Consider the following 18,835-nt stretch of genomic DNA (forward strand, 5'->3'; position numbering starts at 1 on the left):
CGCTTACAGGAGTTGAAAGATGTAAGTTAATTAAACAAAGTAACCAGCTAATAATAAATATTAGATTTAATAAATAAAATCAGCCATAGATTCATTTGTATTTGTTGGATACCATTTTTCTTTGATTTTTCTTAACAAGAAAAAAAAAATTTGAATTCTTAACAAAACATTAAGTTACAAATAGATTAATAAAGGTAAACCATAAAAGTCACCAAACTAAAGTACATTTTACCATCAAAATAGCTATCTTCCCCAAAACATGAAAATTGATACCAGCAAATACAAATGAATCCACAGTGGTATAAAATTTGAAAATCTTAACTAATTTATAAAATCCTGAATATTCACAATAATTAAAATTAATCACAGATTTGATAGGTGCCTAAGCTTAACATTCATTAACTTGTATTTTTGGTTTCCTTCTTTTGAGTTATTGGTGGAACTATCTCTAATTCTATTGCTCCTCCATTCTTTTTCTAAAAATATATATAATCAAATTATTATTACAGCAGATGTTTTTCATTTTCATGATTTTCTAATATATTTGATGTACTAATCTTGTAGGAGGTCTGTTTTTATATATTGTAAACTTTTTCTACTAAAACAGTTGTGTAAATAATTCACTTTTTAAATTAGTTGGTAGGTTACCTTACTCTTGCTAACTATCATAGTATTATTGCCTTGGTCATAGAAGCTTATGGTTAGTGACATTCTACAATTCAAAGAATGCCCTGTGAGTTAATGGAACTTCAACTAATATAATTGTAGCAGTTATTTTAAGTAAAAGAAAACACATATCAATAGACTATTTGCCAATTCCCGTAATTGACCCTTTTATTAGAGATCCCTAAAAAAGTTGTCTCCCTTATGAAGGACATTAATTTTTATTTACAATGGAGAGCTACCTGTGCGTAATGTGAGTAATTTATAAGGTTTTCAAATCTTTTGATAACATTAATTTGTTGTTTAACTAAAAACTTTTGACATCAGAAATTATTTTTCGTGAAAAAAATAGTTAAACTGTGCGCCGATATATCACTTTCAATTCATCATGCTTTGCATTGGCTAAAGCCAATTTTGTCCGGTATGGAACCAGTCTACGATTGACAAAGGGAAGTCATTTGTTTGAAAAGTGTGTAATAACAGAATCAAATTGGTAATTGGTAAATGGACTATTATTGAAATTCCTTGACCTGTTTGACTGCCATGACTTTTGTAAGTTTAAAAAACTAAATGAAACACGATTGAAAAAACATGTATGGCAAACTCATAATTTCTTTTGGGAAACTTGGACTGACAAAAAAGGCACCATTTTCTTTGGAAAAGGTCTTGACCAAGTCAGTTTTTTGACAGTTGCTTTCAATTTATTTTGTTGGTTTATATAATCATTTGTTTTCCAAATTTCAACTATTGGTTCATATAGTTAAACTTTGACTTTGTCAGGTTTCAAGGACTTGCCTTTTTTTTAATTTACCTTCATGTTATGTATGTTTTTTATATTTTTATATATGCTTGACTGTATATCTTTATTTTTAATTTTAATGTAAACTGTGTAACTTACATCTTCCTTCATAAAACATAGAAATATTGACCATACAAATGACCCTCCAGCCACCACAAAAGGACGGTAATTCAATGGTACAAGTCCAAAGTTGATCACTTGAAGGAAAGGCCAGAATGTTATTCCAGTCTGAAATAAAACAAACAAAAATTTACATATTTAATCAACAATAGTTTTCTTTTGCATGAGACTATATCCTTATATTATCAAAACAAAGTATGGTGATTTATAACATTTTGTTTCAATATCCAGCCATTTTCAAATATAATATATATAGATGTTAGTAAATAATCTTTGATATAAAAATGAGGAGATATGGTATGATTGCCAATGATCCATCAGAGTTTAAATGAAGAGGATGTAAACAATTATTAGCAAAAGTACAGCCTCGTTTTGAAACAAGTTTAAATATTCAAAATGAAACAAATTCAAACTAAAAAAGTTATCTTTCTTACGCTTTTCACATATAAGTTGTAAAAGCTGAATCAGTCATTTTTTTTTACTTTCAATTCTTATAAATCCTGTCAAACAATAATTGAGATAATTTGCTGCATCATTAAGAATCACTATGGTAATACAAACTTTTATCCTTCTTTTTTTATACTTTGTTATTATACTTGAATGATGTGTTGATAAAAAAAAATCTCTAGTAAAATCAGATAATTTTGATGTAGCAAAGCATATTAATCAATTTAATAGAATAGAAGCTTAAAATATCTTTAACATTCTTATCTATCATATAGAAATATGTTTGAATCTTAGATTTACCTTCCATGTAACTGGAAATTTGTCCTTTAGTTCTTCTATGAAATTTTTACGTTCTAATAAGCTTGTAGCTGAAAAACAAATAAATTGATACAAAATTATAAATTGAAACATTACATTATAATCTAACCAAAGACTTAATGTTATTTCAATTTAAAAATAATTTTCTTTGTAAATGCAATGTAAATGTATGCATGGAACTGTATCAGACGTACCTCCCTTCTTACTGTAACACATTTTTCAGACGTTTTTGGTTATGTTAATTATATAAGTGTTACCTTTTAAAGTTAAAATTATTTAAGATTCAATTGAATCTGAGGTTTAGTCAAGTAAGTCACCTACATGTCATAACTATTTTGACTAAGTTAAGGAGGAAACTTTTACACAAAACTAGGTGTATTGCATGGGGGGATTAAGGGCTTAGTTAAACAGGGATAACCCCCACATTTTGTGACTTTGACAAAAGAGGCCACCAGGACCATATTCTTCATTAGTATTATTTTTATATCATCTACAAATATATCATCTCAGGGAATTCAGTATTCGGTGGAGGCTGTAATAAAATGTTTGGTTATTTCATTATCCTTACATTTATTATTAATTATATAAGTATTAGTTCATTTGTAATTATTCATGGACAATCTACCTTACCTGCATAGAAGCTTGTTATTGATACAGGTGCAAATGTAAACTGCTCAATAAGAACTTTTGTCAACACTGTTCTGACACTTTTTCCAGGAAACAATCTCTCTGCCAGTTTTATCCAGTTAAATACTAATGGTGCTATCACAAAGGTTCCAACAGTAGCAATCCTGACAGTTTTTTGTACATTATGTTGTTCTTTCTTAGATATGTATTTTTGTTCCACAATGTCTGCTGCGGTCCATAAAGTTGCATAAACCATCATTGTTCGATGTAACGGCATACTGGTGCTTTGATTTCTCAGCAACAAAAAGCACGGATAATATTTTATTCTGCATCAAAGTTGTGAACTTTATTGCATCAAAGTTGTGAACTTTATTGCATCAAAGTTGTGAACTTTATTGCATCAAAGTTGTGAACTTTATTCAAAATCACTTATCTATACCATTTCTGGGGGAAAAAAACTGAAAAAAAAAATGCAATTCATCATCATCATGATCATGTTCATTCTGTAGGCATGGTAGATGTGTTCAGACACACATAAGAAAAGTAACAAACAGGAAATATAATTTGTTTTTCATTTGTTTTTTGTGAGTACAAATTTTATGTGAATTAAGAAGTTTATATCTAATAAATAAAAATAAAAGTTTTTTTTTTTCCTGTGATCTTTAGGGATACTTGATTCAAAAGTTTTAACAAATTTTGTACAAGACAATTGTAAGACATGTACCGGTACAAATTCATGGTTCAACTTGAGACATAAACTTTCACACAGAGGTGTAGCACTCAAATTTATATTGGTACGGCAGGCAATTATATTGGTCGCGAAGCGACTCATTCCACCTCAACGAGGCGGATATTTGGCAGAAGTTGGGGGCTGCTTAATCCCCTGAGAAATTTTGGGATAAATGGTGCAAAATCCTGCATTCTGACCCTCTCCTAACACTTAAATTTCACTTGTGAAAACATCAATTTTTTAGCAACAATTTGACTTATGACACTTTTTTTTTTAACATACATGATATTTTAAAATATAGAAGAAAAAAAAGAATTTGAAACCTGGAATGGTCAAAAAGTCAACAATCCAAATTGATAAAAGAAAGTGGAATATCTTGGCTAAAATTAATACTTTCTGTTTGTGTCGACCCCAGGCCAGTGTCTTTGAGTATAGGGGTGGATCCAGGATTTTTCAAAGTGTGGGCATCAAATAAATTTCGTGGCAGAGCGTAGCGAGGAGAATTTATTTTGGACCTTTTTGTGCCCAAAAACATAAAATAAGTGCAAAATGCACTAATTAAACATTTCCTAACATGGGCATGTATAAATTGTAAGGGTTAAACATTTGTGATGCCGTATTCTCCCCCAGTAAATTTCTATTATGAATTGATTGGATGGACCCAAAGCTATATGTACCAATATATCATGTGGGATTTGTCTAAGTCAGTCACTGAAATAGAGGTCATAACTAGTAACTGAAGAATGCATTGCGAATTTCTTATTAACATTTATTGAGAGTTTTCTAATGATGGCTTCTGTTCAAATCTTTCGTCAAAGAAATAGGGTTAAACTTCACCAGAAGCATATATTCCTCTGCTTTCACCAAGAAAATCTTTATTGATTCTGTCATTCAAGTTCAATGTGTTCATGGACATACAAAAGTAAAAGGATATTTAAGCGTTAAAAATTACTCCTGTTTTTAATACATTTGTTGCTAAAAAATTTTGTTGGAAGATTTTGTATTCTATTCGCAAATGAATGGGCAAGATTAATTTTTCAACCCATGTACGATGGCAAAATCATGTGGGGCCAGTTTTTTTCTTCTAAATATCAGTGATCCCCTCCCCCAAAAAATCAAATGGTCTGTACCTTCATTTTTTTTCCTCTAGCTAGAGTTTACTGACTGTGGATCCTTATTCAGCAGTTTAATTAATGGGCTGGGGCTTGTGGGGTTAAACATGTTTTAGTTGCTTTCTAGGAAACATCACGTGGCTTGTCATCCTCAGTCATAGCAATGCGTTACTGTAATTTGAATTTTAAAATGACCAAATGATGTTTTTTCAACGTACTGGTCAACTCCACCAATCACGTCAACTTTGACATAGTTAATATTAATATATTACAATCAATACGAGTGAATAATATCTTTACGAATTGTCGCAAACTTGCATTGATATATGGGATATGGATATGGTTTTGATAATATATTTTTTTTGAATTTTTGAAAAAGCAAAACAAAAAATGAAAAATTAGATTAAAATGAGTTACCATGGTTACAGAGGCAAGAGTTTGTCTAGCTTTAGTTATGTACCATTCTAAGGATCAGGGTAAGGGTGCAATATGACTATGTCATTACTTAACTCATCTTGACATGCAGGGCGTACATTCATAATTTATCCTGTACATGTGGTTTCATATTTTAGCATCATATTACAAATGTATTATATTATATTTAGAATGTTCACTTTCAACCTCTTATTCGACATTGCACAATCATGACAGTAGATTGTAAATTTGAAGCGGTTGAAACTCTGATATTACGGAAAATAATATACACAGAACGAAGTGCCTCACAGAACGTTTGCATATTTGAACTAAACATATGAAAACAGAGTGCGATAACAATTTCTCTTGTAATATATATATATAACACTCTTTTGATTAAGAATTAACAAATTTAAGCACATTTTTAACGACCTTGACTGGCTATACAGCTCTTGCACGATCAGCCCTACCTTGCACCTTTTTGGGCATTTAAACAATTTATTTTTACAGTCATTGTTGGTTCCTTTTTATTTAGCTTGATTATCTGTGTGAGCCTAGGCTCCATGCTGAAGGCCGCACTCAATTTTTTCCTAGAATAATTATTTACTGTTTACACATTGTGAGACCTGGATTGAGAGTTCAACTAGGCTAATAGTCTACCACATCTCCTTATTTCTATTGAACCATACTGTTTATATTGCTTATGACTCATAAACGGGATTTACTGTCTTTGTTTATTTTTTTGTGAAGACCTTGCTTTCTTATTCCCGTGCAAAAACCTTGTTTTTTTAAAATAAATTATAAAAAATTTAGGTATGGCAAGCCGTACTGCAAAAATTATTGGTACAGTGGCTGGGTCTCATTGGGGTCTAAGTCAGTAAGTGTGACGCAGGATTGTCAGATTTTTTTTATAGCATCTGCTTGACTTATGAAAGTCGAATAATTAAGCCTGATAACTGGAACCAAAGTCTGGCTGGACACTGGAAATTCCATGAGCTATTATGGCAAGAGAAGCAGGATACAGGATTCTCACTAAACAATAAGCGGGATCTGGGATCAGATGGGACAGACCCCCTACTGCAGTAACAAGGATAAACCTTTACCTCTCCCCTTGGCCACATAAAAAGTACTCAATTTCATAAGAATATATAGATTACATACATAATAAAATACATGTGTGATAATTATTTTAACTCTAATATTTACAGGTATAATTTAGACAGCAAAAAGCCTCCAAAAAGCCTCAAGTTTTAAAAAGGGAAGAGTTCAACTTCATGGAGAGGTCAATATTTTATTCTAAGTTGTTTTGCTCTCTGTATTACACGTCCACTTTATTCATAATTTGAATTAACATTATGTTTATAACTTTTACCCTGCACATGTATATATATATGCATTGAAATAAAAAAATGCAGCTGTTTTGTCAACAGTCGATAAGGAAAACTCTAGAGGATATTAGATAATATGTCTAAATACCACACACAATCACAATGGAATTATTTATTATGCGGTTTAATATAACAACAAATATACAGCACACATTTGTATGAGTGATTATAAATGAATTTCTTATTTTAGGTCTATAATATTTGAATACAGGTTTTCTTGACTACATTGTTTTTGAAGAAAAATATTGTTTATGGTTATTAGATGTTTCATCTTTTCCGAGTAAATTTCTAACTTCCGGCCAGTTTGTCAGTTGAAAAACAATATTGAGAAAGGCAGATTTTAAGTGTTTACTGATTTATGTTGCTGTGATGGACCTAATTTCCATCAATTAGACGAACAGAATTATCAGGAAATATGAAATTTCAAGTGACATTAGTTTTGGCAGTTTTATTTTTGGGATTAACATGTTTACACGAAGTTGTTGATGCAGCTTCAACACCACTAAAAACTCCCCAACCAAAAGCTGACCAGCAGGACCATGATGAAATAAATGATATTAAACTTCTTTGGCAAAACAGGTAACACATAAAAATGAAAGAATAGATACTCGGAACTGTAGCTAAGTAAACAATAGTCCCAGATAACTATGTCGTCAAACGTATTTTTTTGCTTTTTCTGGACAACCTGTGGCGGAGGCAGGGACCTAACATGTACCTTGTCTGGCAAAACAGCCATTGGACGCTGAAGTCAACTAGGACTAAGTAAATAAACAAACCAATAATTCCTGATATGATTCTGTGTCTGGATTTTCTGAATCCGGGTCCGTTTGCGCCCAATCATGTTCAAGCCCACTCACATTCGCCCCCTTTCGCGTTCGCACCCTACACGTTTGCACTCAAAGTTCATTCACATACTACACGTTCGCTTCTAAATATATTAAAATTACTATGAATTATACAAATCGCACATTGTATCTTCATATCTCATGTATCATTTTTTTGTAAAAAATAATAATGATCCAGTCAAAATTGGTTGTGTATTTAATAATTTGTTAATGAGTTTTGAAAGTGAATTGCTTATTACTGAAATACTGATATTTCTGACGTTTGTTATTTGTGTGTATGTTAACGCTATACAACTTGTAAACTGTATATATATACATGTACAGACCTCCCTATTTCTTATACAAATCGGGCGCGAATGTGAACGGTGCGAACGGACTTCGAAGGCGAACATTTGAGGTGCGACCATGTAGGGTGCGAAAGTGTATTGGGGGTAACGGACCTGATACCAGATTTTCTTATTTGCATTGATTTAATTGTTCACCCTTAGCTCAGAGTTCCATATCAAGCTCTTTTTCAAGAAAAATTTCACCAGGTACAGGACATTAATGTTGTTAATAATATGATAAATATATATATATGATATATCCATATAAAGTTAAACTTGATAAATAAATAAACGATATTAAAGACAACAACACCCATCAATTACCGCATGGTGATTAATTTATGATTAATCATGATAAATTAATCACCATGCAGTAATTGATGGGTGTTGTTGTCTTTAATATTGTTTATTAGCTTTTATAGTGAAAGACAACTGTGAATACCGCATGGTATCCACCCGCTATTACCCAACTGCAGAATTACTACCTCAGGTGTTGGTTCAGAACTTTAAATTGATAAATAAATGTACAATTTGGCATGTTTGGCATAACCATGATAACACATAATCATGATAATGTCATTTTGATGGCAGCTTTATCATGTTTAATTTTGTTTGAATAATATTTGATTTTTTTTTGGACAAGCCTATTACCGGTAGTTATGTTAGTGTCCAAAATGATTGGGGAAAATAATATACATGATATACATGATCAGAGAAATTTGCAGTATCATTGTCATCATGGTCATCACTCACAGGTCATCATGGTCATTATCATGTAAAAATTCTTTAACAACCGGTTTTCTTGTCTGTTTAATTTTGTTCTGTTAATAAACGATGGAATTTATTACTAAAGAATAATGAATGTAATGTGGTCCGTTTTTTATCCAATAAGCATGATAAGAGAAGCTAATTATTCGAAACCGATATGAAATAACCAATATACATAGGGGTAAAATGCAGTTTTTGGCTTACAACTCAAAAACCAAAGCATTTGGAGCAAATCTGACATGAGGTTAATTGTTAATCAGGCCAAGATCTATCTGCCCTGAAATTTTCAGATGAATTGGACAACCTGTTGTTAGGTAGCTGCCCCTGAATTGGTAATTTTAAGGAAATTTTGCTGTTTTTGGTTATTATCTTGAATATTATTATAGATAGAGATAACCTGTAAACAGCAAAAATGTTCAGCAAAGTAGGATCCACAAATAAGTCAAAATGACCAAAATGGTCAATTGATCCACTACGGAGTTATTGCCCTTTTTAGTCAATTTTTAACAATTTTCGTAAAATTTGTAAATTTTCACTAACATTTTCCACTTAACGTGGCTAGGGCGTCTTAATTAAAACTGACAGAATTTTTTGATAACTTGTCAAGATAAAGCTTTTATCATGCTTTTTTCAAAACTGTATTAAAAAGTATGGGTCACCGGACTTTTTTTCACGCTACAGGTTGCGCAAAATTGTCAGATTTTGTATAGATTATTCATGGAAAATTAAATTTTGTGTGATAATACGAAAACATACTATAAGAACTTTAAGATAAAATGTGAGAATATTGCTCTTATAACATGCTTTCAAATAAACAAAAGAAAAAATGGGGTCACCGAACTTGTTTTCTTGCTACATATCAAAATAGGTAAATTCATAACACTTTCTATTGTAAAATTTACTTTATCGGAGTTATCTCCCCTTATTTGGCAAAGTTTGAAAAAAATCTAATCAAACACAAACAAGGCGTTTTTACAAAATTACAACTGAAGTTATGTTAAAACACACAATTTTCTATATTTATATCAAAAGTCTTTTACATAATTTACATACAACTCTCAAAATTTGCACATTTCATCAAATATATAGACCAAAGATATCTGCTTATTTAAAATCCAAGATGGAGGAAGACACCCGAGCCACCTTAAGCTATTGGGCCAAGTTCATTATAGTTAGAGATAATTGTAAGTAGCAAAAATGTTTAGAAAAGTAAGATCTACAAACACGTCCCCATCACCAAAATACAATGTTGTCATAATTCCATCTGTGTCCTTTGTTTAATACATGTATTCACATAGACCAAGGTGAGCGACACAGGCTCTTTGGAGCCTCTAGTTTTATAACCTGATAAATCATTTGACAGGTGTATTTAGTAAAATGCTTGTGGTTTTGTTTTTAGGGCTATAACTGTTTTGGTGGTCTAAGTGATTTTTTGAATTTAATTTCAAAATCTTTTGGTCAGATCGAGTTAACCTGATGAAGGTTTATCCAGAAACATGAATTTGAATATTGGGCAACAGAACAGAGGTTGCATACAAACAAAGAATGCCCTCCTTTCCTAAAAATCAAAAGGACTCTTGATATTCTTGTTTGTTTAGAGTCATGTCACCTCAAGTATTTTTTTATTTTAAATACATACATATAGTCTGTATACATCATGTACATATTTACATATATATATATATATATATAGGTTTTCTTTGTATCTGATGGTGATTTGTCTTAATCATGTTCATGTTTTACATTATTTTTGTTCTCTAGATTTTGATATTTGAATCCCCTGTTAAAGTAAATACATATATTTAAGCTTGATGGTTAATATTAATCCATTAATAGTCTACACACACATTTATATATATATATATATAGCCGAGTGGTCGTGTGGTCGAGCGAGTCGGCTACAGTGCAGGCAATTTGGTGTCACAATATCTCAGTAGCATGAGTTTGAATCCTGGCGAGGGGAGAACAAAAAATTTGCAAAAGCAAATTTACAACATCAACCCAACAATGTTAGATCTGTTAATTTGCTACATTTTATTTTCAGTCCTTGTATTTCATTTTTTTTTTAGGTTTCTTCAAATATTTACAAAATACGTGTATATCGATATTTTGTTTTATGCTTTGTCACATGCAAGATGTATAATATATCATGAATATATATAGGTTGAAGACAATTTAAGCATGATTATGATGATAAGATTTAAATTTGAAAATTTATTATTTGTATATAATTACACATATGATACAGGTAGAACAAAAAAGGTGATTTGAAAGAATCATGTGTTCAAAATGAAAACATGTGACAGTTTCTATCATTAATTAGGTATCTAAAATACTTCTATTAAAAATAATAAGCAAAATATATATTTGATTTGGAGATATATTGACCAATATTTATACAGTGTACTTATAACCTGTTAAACTAACAGATGTGTCTTCACATGCTGTAATCTGATTATAAATATTTGTACTATTAGGCCAAACAAAAAAGTGTGTAACTGTGTTAAACATGATTAACACATTTAAAGGTTACCTTCTCCATGCTCTTTATAAAACAAATTAAAGTGAGGCCTAACTTAATATATTGTTTGTTTCCCCAATCCCAACCCTGCTAAGCCAGGTGTGGGAAGGTAGGTAGGGAAATTATTTTATTTTTTCCAAAAAGCTGAAACTATATCAATTGATTCGGCAAGCCTGAAAATCAGAAATGAATAAAATAATATTTGACTTAGTTTTGACAATAAATTTTTGTGAGTTGGACCAATTTTGCAGGGTCGGTCGGGATAACAAACAATATTTTATTTTAAGTCTGAAGTAAGAATGATTAAAGGTTTCCTAGCTACTCCAGTATGTTCAGATAACAAACTTGAAGGAATTATAAAACTAAAAATGTTTTAATCTGTAACTGTGGCATGAGACCAGAGATGATGATGCAATTGTATTATTTGTATGTCTATTCATGTCATTTGCAACTCAATATCACAATTCATTACCAAGGCAAGATTTATATCCCTATCCATCATGTCCATTATGCCCTTGTAAAAATACCATGAGGGGGGGGGGGGGTAACATTGCTGCAAGTTTTGTTAATTTAAAATTGATTTTACATATATCCATATGAGGTAAATCATTTTTTCCCAAATTAAGTTAAGAGGGGGGAGGGGTCAGTGAAAAAACTATGTGAATTAAGTTTTTTTTATCCTACATTGAACTTTTGATGTTGTCCCTCAGTAAAAGTCTCAAATAGCTCATTGAGTAGAAAAAAAATGCCATTAATTTCAAATATTTTTTTATTATGATTTATGAATTAGCTTTTAGTTTTATAAAATTTGTACAATCTAGACTATAAGTTCTAATGTATAACAAAAACTATATACAACAGGTGCTTCCAAGTGATTTTAGCCTCTACATTGTACATGTATCAACTTCAAGTATATTTAGATGAATTTGACTTTAAATTGACCTTGTGATGCTTTACAGAAATTTGCATAAAATATACCAACTGAGAATTATGTTGAAATTACATGTATAACTGCAATTATTTCTTCATTTATTTAACAAATTACCCAATGGTCATCTGGGTTTAATTTTAGGAAATGATTTGTTTCACATGATAAATGCCAGAACTAACAATGACTAATATGGTCATTACTTAGTAGAAATTACTTTTGTAGTTTCACATTTGTCCCAGCATACGTATACGTACATGGCATATTATAATCATACTCATATAATAATAAATGCTATCAGGCTACCTGTATCTAGTACATGTAGTTAATGGGTACTGAATTGAAGGATGAAACATCCATCAAACATTGTCAAATGGCCTGAGAACACAAGTTTTATTATGTTATTGTATGTCATAGTGAATTTCAATTAGACAATAAATTCAAATTAAAAAAATCGCACCTGCTCTTTCTCCAAAAGATTTCTACAGTGTAATGAACTACTTATTAAGACAAATAATATCAAAATTATAGAAACTTCTACCAGGGCTAACTCAAAATATTGACAATTCTGTGTTAAGGGGTGTAAAATTCAGTTTGACAGCTTGATAGACATGATAAAATTTGACCTTTTTGAGCTGGACCAAATCACTACTTAACATAAAGATTTAGCACCCAAACATTTTTAACATGTACATGTAATTACATCCCCCTACTTAATATTTCATGCATTAAATATCAAGAAATAAATTGGAAAAGTGTATCAAATAAAACATGCAAGTTATACCCTGTTCACACTATTATAAGGGACTATAGACAACGAAAACCAAAGGACAATAACTGTGCCCTTGGACCAAATACTACTTGTTAAGCTATGATTTATAATTTTAACTCTATAGGTACAAATGTTGTTGTTGTTTTCTTAGTTCTACATATCTAACAGGATATTATTTGAACTTGGAATTATTTTTAATTATGGAATTTGCATAATTTCTTGTGTTTAAATTTTTTAATAAATTCCATGTGTATTCGGTATTATGATCATTTGAGCAGTTCATAACATTTTCAAAACAATGTATTTTGGTTAAATAGTGTTGTGCGCGGCACAGTACATTCTATTGAAAATATAATATTTTCTTTATCATGTTTATAACTGAAAGTGTTGTGCGCAGCACAGAACATTTCAGTACAGAATAAACATGGAATTTCAATAACAAGAAATCAAGCAAATTCCATAATTAAAAATAATTCCAAGTTCAAATAATACCCTGTTATCTGTTAATTTTTATATTTAAATTTTTTTCAGTTCAGGAAATTTAAACACCTTCCTGGAAAGTGATACAATTATTTGTTTACAGACAATAACATGAATAATGTCATCATTTGCAGCATCCTGTTTCATAAAATTAATGAAGAGAAATACATTTTGTATCCTGGTGGTATATACAATTTTCATGATTGTATTTCATTAAAAAACAGTTTTGTTAGATTGTTATTGCCATCATCAGACTCAAAGTTAAACTAAATACATATAGATTCTTACATTGATACCAGTGGATTATCGGATTTATCCAATCGAGATAGTTAAATTATCAATTTAAAAGTCCGAGCCGCCTCCTAGAGTAACTATGTAAGAATCTGTTTCTCTGATGATCAAAAAGACATTTTCTTTTTTTTGTTAACCGAAAACCCCCTTCGAGTGCCTTTCACATTGCACGAAAGTGTCAATTTCATTACCACCTGTTATCAAATTTTGATTCATCCAGTTAGCTAAAAAGGTCATGACCCTTAAAATCATCCTATGATCTTTTGAGATCACTAGCAGTCACACGTTGATTAATTTTTAGCTCACCTGGCCCGAAGGGCCAAGTGAGCTTTTCTCATCACTTGGCGTCCGTCGTCCGTCGTCGTCCGTCGTCGTTAACTTTTACAAAAATCTTCTCCTCTGAAACTACTGGGCCAAATCAAACCAAACTTGGCCACAATCATCATTGGGGTATCTAGTTTAAGTTTGTGTGGCGTGACCCGGTCATCCAACCAAGATGGCCGCCACGGCTAAAAATAGAACATAGGGGTAAAATGCTGTTTTTGGCTTATAACTCAAAAACCAAAGCATTTAGAGGAAATCTGACATGGGGTAAAAAATGTTTATCAGGTCAAGATCTATCTGCTCTAAAATTTTCAGATGAATCGGTTAACCCGTTGTTGGGTTGCTGCCCCTGAATTGGTAATTTTGAGGAAATTTTGCTGTTTTTGGTTATTATCTTGAATATTATTATAGATAGAGATAAACTGTAAACAGTAATAATGTTCAGCAAAGTTAGATTTACAAATAATTCAACATGACCGAAATGGTCAGTTGACCTCTTTAGGAGTTATTGCCCTTTATAGCCAATTTTTAACCATTTTTAGCTCACCTGGCCCGAAGGGCCAATTGAGCTTTTCCCATCACTTTGCGTCCGGCGTCGTCCGGTGCTGTCGTCCGTCGTCGTTGTTAACTTTTACAAAAATCTTCTCCTCTGAAACTACTGGGCCAAATTGAACCAAACTTGGCCACAATCATCATTGGGGTATCTAGTTTAAAAAATGTGTGGCTTGACCCGGTCAACCAACCAAGATGGCCGCTACGGCTAAAAATAGAACATAGGGGTAAAATGCAGTTTTTGCCTTATAACTCAAAAACCAAAGCATTTAGAGGAAATCTGACATGGGGTAAAAATGTTTATAAGGTCAAGATCTATCTGCCCTGTAATTTTCAGATGAATCTGACAACCCATTGTTGGGTTGCTGCCCCTGAATCGCTAATTTTAAGGAAATTTTGCTGTTTTTGGTTATCATCTTGAATATTATTATAGATAGAGATAAACTGTAAATAGCAATTATGTTCAGCAAAGTAAGATTTACAAATAAGTCAACATGACCGAAATGGTCAATTGACCCCCTAAGGAGTTATTGTCCTTTATAGTCATTTTCCACTGAAACTACTGCCGTGCTGGGCCAAGTTCATTATAGATAGAGATAAATGTAAGCAGCAAGACTGTTTGGTAAAGTAAGATTTACAAACACATCACCATCACCAAAACACAATTTTGTCATGAATCCATCTGCTTCCTTTGTTTAATATTCACATAGACCAAGGTGAGCGACACAGGCTCTTTAGAGCCTCTAGTTTATAAATCTAAGTAATCTTTTACAAAAATCTTCTCCTCTGAAACTACTGAGCCAAATTAATCCAAACTTGGCCACAATCATCTTTGGGGTATCTAGTTTAAAAATGTGTGGCGTGACCCGGTCAACCAACCAAGATGGCCGCCACGGCTAAAAATAGAACATAGGGGTAAAATGCAGTTTTTGGCTTATAACTCAAAAACCAAAGCATTTTGAGGAAATTTGACAAGGGATAAAAAAATTTATCAGGTCAATATCTATCTGCCCTGAAATTTTCAGATGAATTGGACAATCGGTTGTTGGCTTGCTGCCCTCCAATTGGTAATTTTTAAAGAAATTTTGCCGTTTTTGGTTATTATCTTGAATACTATTATAGATAGAGATAAACTGTAAACAGCAATAATGTTCAGCAAAGTAAGATCTACAAATAAGTCAACATGACCTAAATGGTCAATTGACCCCTGAAGGAGTTATTGCCCTTTATAGTCAATTTTTAACAATTTTCATTAATTCGGTAAATTTATGTAAATTTTTACCAAATATTTTTCTCTGTTACTAATGGGCAAGGTTCATTATAGATATAATTGTAAGAAGCAAGAACATTCAGTAAAGTAAGAACTTCAAACACATCACCATCACCAAAATACAATTTTGTCATGAATCCATTTGTGTCCTTTGTTTAATATGCACATAGACCAAGGTGAGCAACACAGGCTCTTTAGAGCCTCTAGTTTCTATACAATGGGTTCCGAAAGGGATAAATTTCCATAGAATTAGAGAAATATATATATACAACTCGTCTAAACATCAACCCAACAATGTTAGATCTGTAAATTTGCTTTCGCAAATTTTTGGTTCTTCCCTCGCCGGGATTCGAACCCATGCTACTGTGATATCGTGACACCAAATCGCCTGCACTGCAGCCGTCCCGCTAGACCACACAACCACCTGGGCTCTCAAAAAAAGAGCTTTTGGTGGGCATGTGTTACCTTTCCACGTCAGTTTTAATCTAGCGGCGTACTACAGTACATGATATATAAGGCATGAAGATGTTATTGTTACAGATCAGCTAAATTATCTATAGTAAAGGATCCTACAAATTAATGTAAGATACAGTCACAGAAAATAATTATATTCATAAGTACGTCTGAGTCAGTGACAACCCTTCAACAGATGTATCCATCGGATCGCCATCAATGATGGTGATACATGGCTGAGTACATAATGTATATACAACTAGTCTAAACATCAACCCAACAATGTTAGATCTGTAAATTTGCTTTCGCAAATTTTTGGTTCTTCCCTCGCCGGGATTCGAACCAATGCTTTTGTGATATCGTGACATCAAATCGCCTGCACTGCAGCTGTCCCCCTATATATTCATACTTTACATGTATATAATCATTCCCCTCCTAGATCTTCCATCAATTTCTTCATTTTGCATCAACACTTGATGGACAATTGATGGAAATTATATGGTACTTGATGGAATTCCATCCCAAACCAAAAAGGCTTAAAGTTAAACTCCATAAACATGTGTGTGCGTCTTCATGAAGTTTAAAGTTCAACTTGATGAAGTACATGTGTACATATGTCATCATAAGACTTCCAAGTTTAACTGAATTCAAGTATTTTAAACCAAGCCATATATGTTTTAATTTTTTATCAAGATCTAGAGCAATATTACATTCAACAATGTTCAATGTTTACTGTTTAGAATCCCTTTGGAATTCAAAATACTTGTACAAATGTATGTGGTAAAATGGTGTCTTCCTGATCGTCCCACTTTTTGAATTTACAGGTAAAAAAGTAATGAAACTTTGTGCAACAACTGGAATATTTTGTGGGACAATTGGGAAGTTTAAATGTGGGACAAACAACAGTTACCTTGTTTATCTAAGAACATTTTACTTCTTAAAAAAATGTGGGACAATCAGAACTCCAAATTTTAAAAAGTGGGGCAATAGAATTTAATTTATCTGGAATATACTGGTAAAATATATGTTTGTCATAAGGCATGATTTTTTTAAAATAATTATAACCATGATATTAAACATTTCATAATTGTTCTTATTTTGATGAAGGTGAAAGAGTGTAGAAAAAAGTCAAGAATAGAATGGCATAAGAAATAAATTCACAGTAAGGAGAACAATGAAATTATAAATTTGGTAAAAAACATTTTAAAATGTATTTTATTTTTTTTATTAAGTTTTTTTTTTAGGATTTCATTTACATGTTTAACAGTATTTCATTTCTTTTTTTTTCTTTTTTAAACTTATATGAAACTTATATTGGTAAATTTTTCAATATGTTTTTCTTTTAAAGGTCTTAAATAGGATTTCATAAAAAGGTTTAATAGTATTTCATGTCTTTTCTTTTACAAAACGTCATATGGAACTTTTATTGGCATACAAAAATCAAATAAAATAAAAATTCATTTCTAATTTGTCTTACAAAAAGTAATATTGGCTAACAAATTAAATAAAAAAGATAAATACAAACATTATATTTTTTAAGAAAACACATTAATTTCTTTTTTGTACATAAAACATTACCAATTGACTGGTTGTTTTATTTTATTTTATTCTATTCAATTTTTTTCATCATTAAAATATATATATATGTTTTTTATCACATGTATTTGTCTGCCTCTTTTTCATGTGTAAAACTGTCATGAAGTACATTGTACAGATTTGTACTTCCAATGCTTCTACACTTTTACAAGTATTGTAACTTTGGGCGCAGGACATTTTAGCAAAACAATTTGAACTACTAGGGGACATTTGAGTGCCGATATTAGGGACAATTTTAGCGGCGGATTAATCTGTTCACATGTTTTTTTGCTAGCCTGTTTTAGCGAAAACTTACCTGGTTTAATAATACTCACTTAGCTTTGGGCAGAAGTTCAGTGTAATTCAAAGCAAATATATAATGGTCCAGAGTCGTTCATTGCCCATCATAATTAGCAATATTACATGTATATGCCATAAGTTGTCACCCAGCTATTTGCATTTTTCTTGATACAATTATCAAATTGCAAACAACAATTAACATATATAAATTAATAAAAATATGAAGTAAAGACGAATGTGTGCCAAAATCTAGACGAGATACAGAGAAAGAACAGTTTCTTAGGCAATTCAACAGTATTGTACAGGGAGTTAATCCATTATGTACATTCTCTTGACATTTGATTAAATCTTTTACTCATTTAGTGCTGTATTTTGATGGACATCAGCCAAAGGCCACCATAGTCCAATCAATTTAGCATAAATTTGACCCTAACGTAAATCCTGAAAGTAATTGGAACAGAAGATTTTTGTATCTCAAATATACACAGAAAAAAATTCCATCAAAATCTAAAATGAGGAAAATTTCTTTGGAGATTTGCATTGAAATGGGAGATAACTCTTCAAAAAGGGCAGAAATCTCCATAAAAATTGATTCAAAATTATATATTTTTCGGCTTCTTTTCAACAGAATGTATTGATTCTTGATAGTTTAGCAGCCTTTAGATGATAACAAACAACTCTAAAGGTGTTTTCATATCTTTTATCAAGCTACAACCTAGATTTCATAATTCATTAGTTGACCATTTATTACATTTTTCAACACGTTAAGGTAAAGACTCTCAAATTTAATAAAAATAATTAAACATCTTTTC

General features: G+C 31.5%; 2 protein-coding genes across 2 annotated transcripts in view; one reads left to right on the top strand and one right to left on the bottom strand.

Moving 5' to 3' along the window:
* Positions 1-215: 215 nt before the first annotated feature.
* On the bottom strand, positions 216-3,414 carry LOC134698945 (mpv17-like protein). Its single transcript, XM_063560628.1, has 4 exons — positions 2,978-3,414; positions 2,330-2,397; positions 1,562-1,690; positions 216-476 (listed from the first exon to the last, which is right to left on the bottom strand). Exons 1-4 carry the CDS (start codon positions 3,249-3,251, stop codon positions 399-401), a joined length of 549 nt encoding a protein of 182 aa, XP_063416698.1. The 5' UTR covers positions 3,252-3,414; the 3' UTR covers positions 216-398.
* A 3,498-nt stretch (positions 3,415-6,912) lies between these two features.
* LOC134698850 (sodium/hydrogen exchanger 8-like) overlaps positions 6,913-18,835 on the top strand; it is a 75,584-nt gene continuing 63,661 nt past the window's right edge. Inside the window, exon 1 of the mRNA XM_063560518.1 lies at positions 6,913-7,197. Coding sequence (XP_063416588.1) covers positions 7,034-7,197 — 164 coding nt within the window. The 5' untranslated portion in view covers positions 6,913-7,033. The remainder of the gene's footprint in view (positions 7,198-18,835) is intronic.

The sequence above is a fragment of the Mytilus trossulus genome, unplaced genomic scaffold (genome assembly GCF_036588685.1).
Source record: "Mytilus trossulus isolate FHL-02 unplaced genomic scaffold, PNRI_Mtr1.1.1.hap1 h1tg000024l__unscaffolded, whole genome shotgun sequence".
NCBI classification, from domain to species: domain Eukaryota; kingdom Metazoa; phylum Mollusca; class Bivalvia; order Mytilida; family Mytilidae; genus Mytilus; species Mytilus trossulus.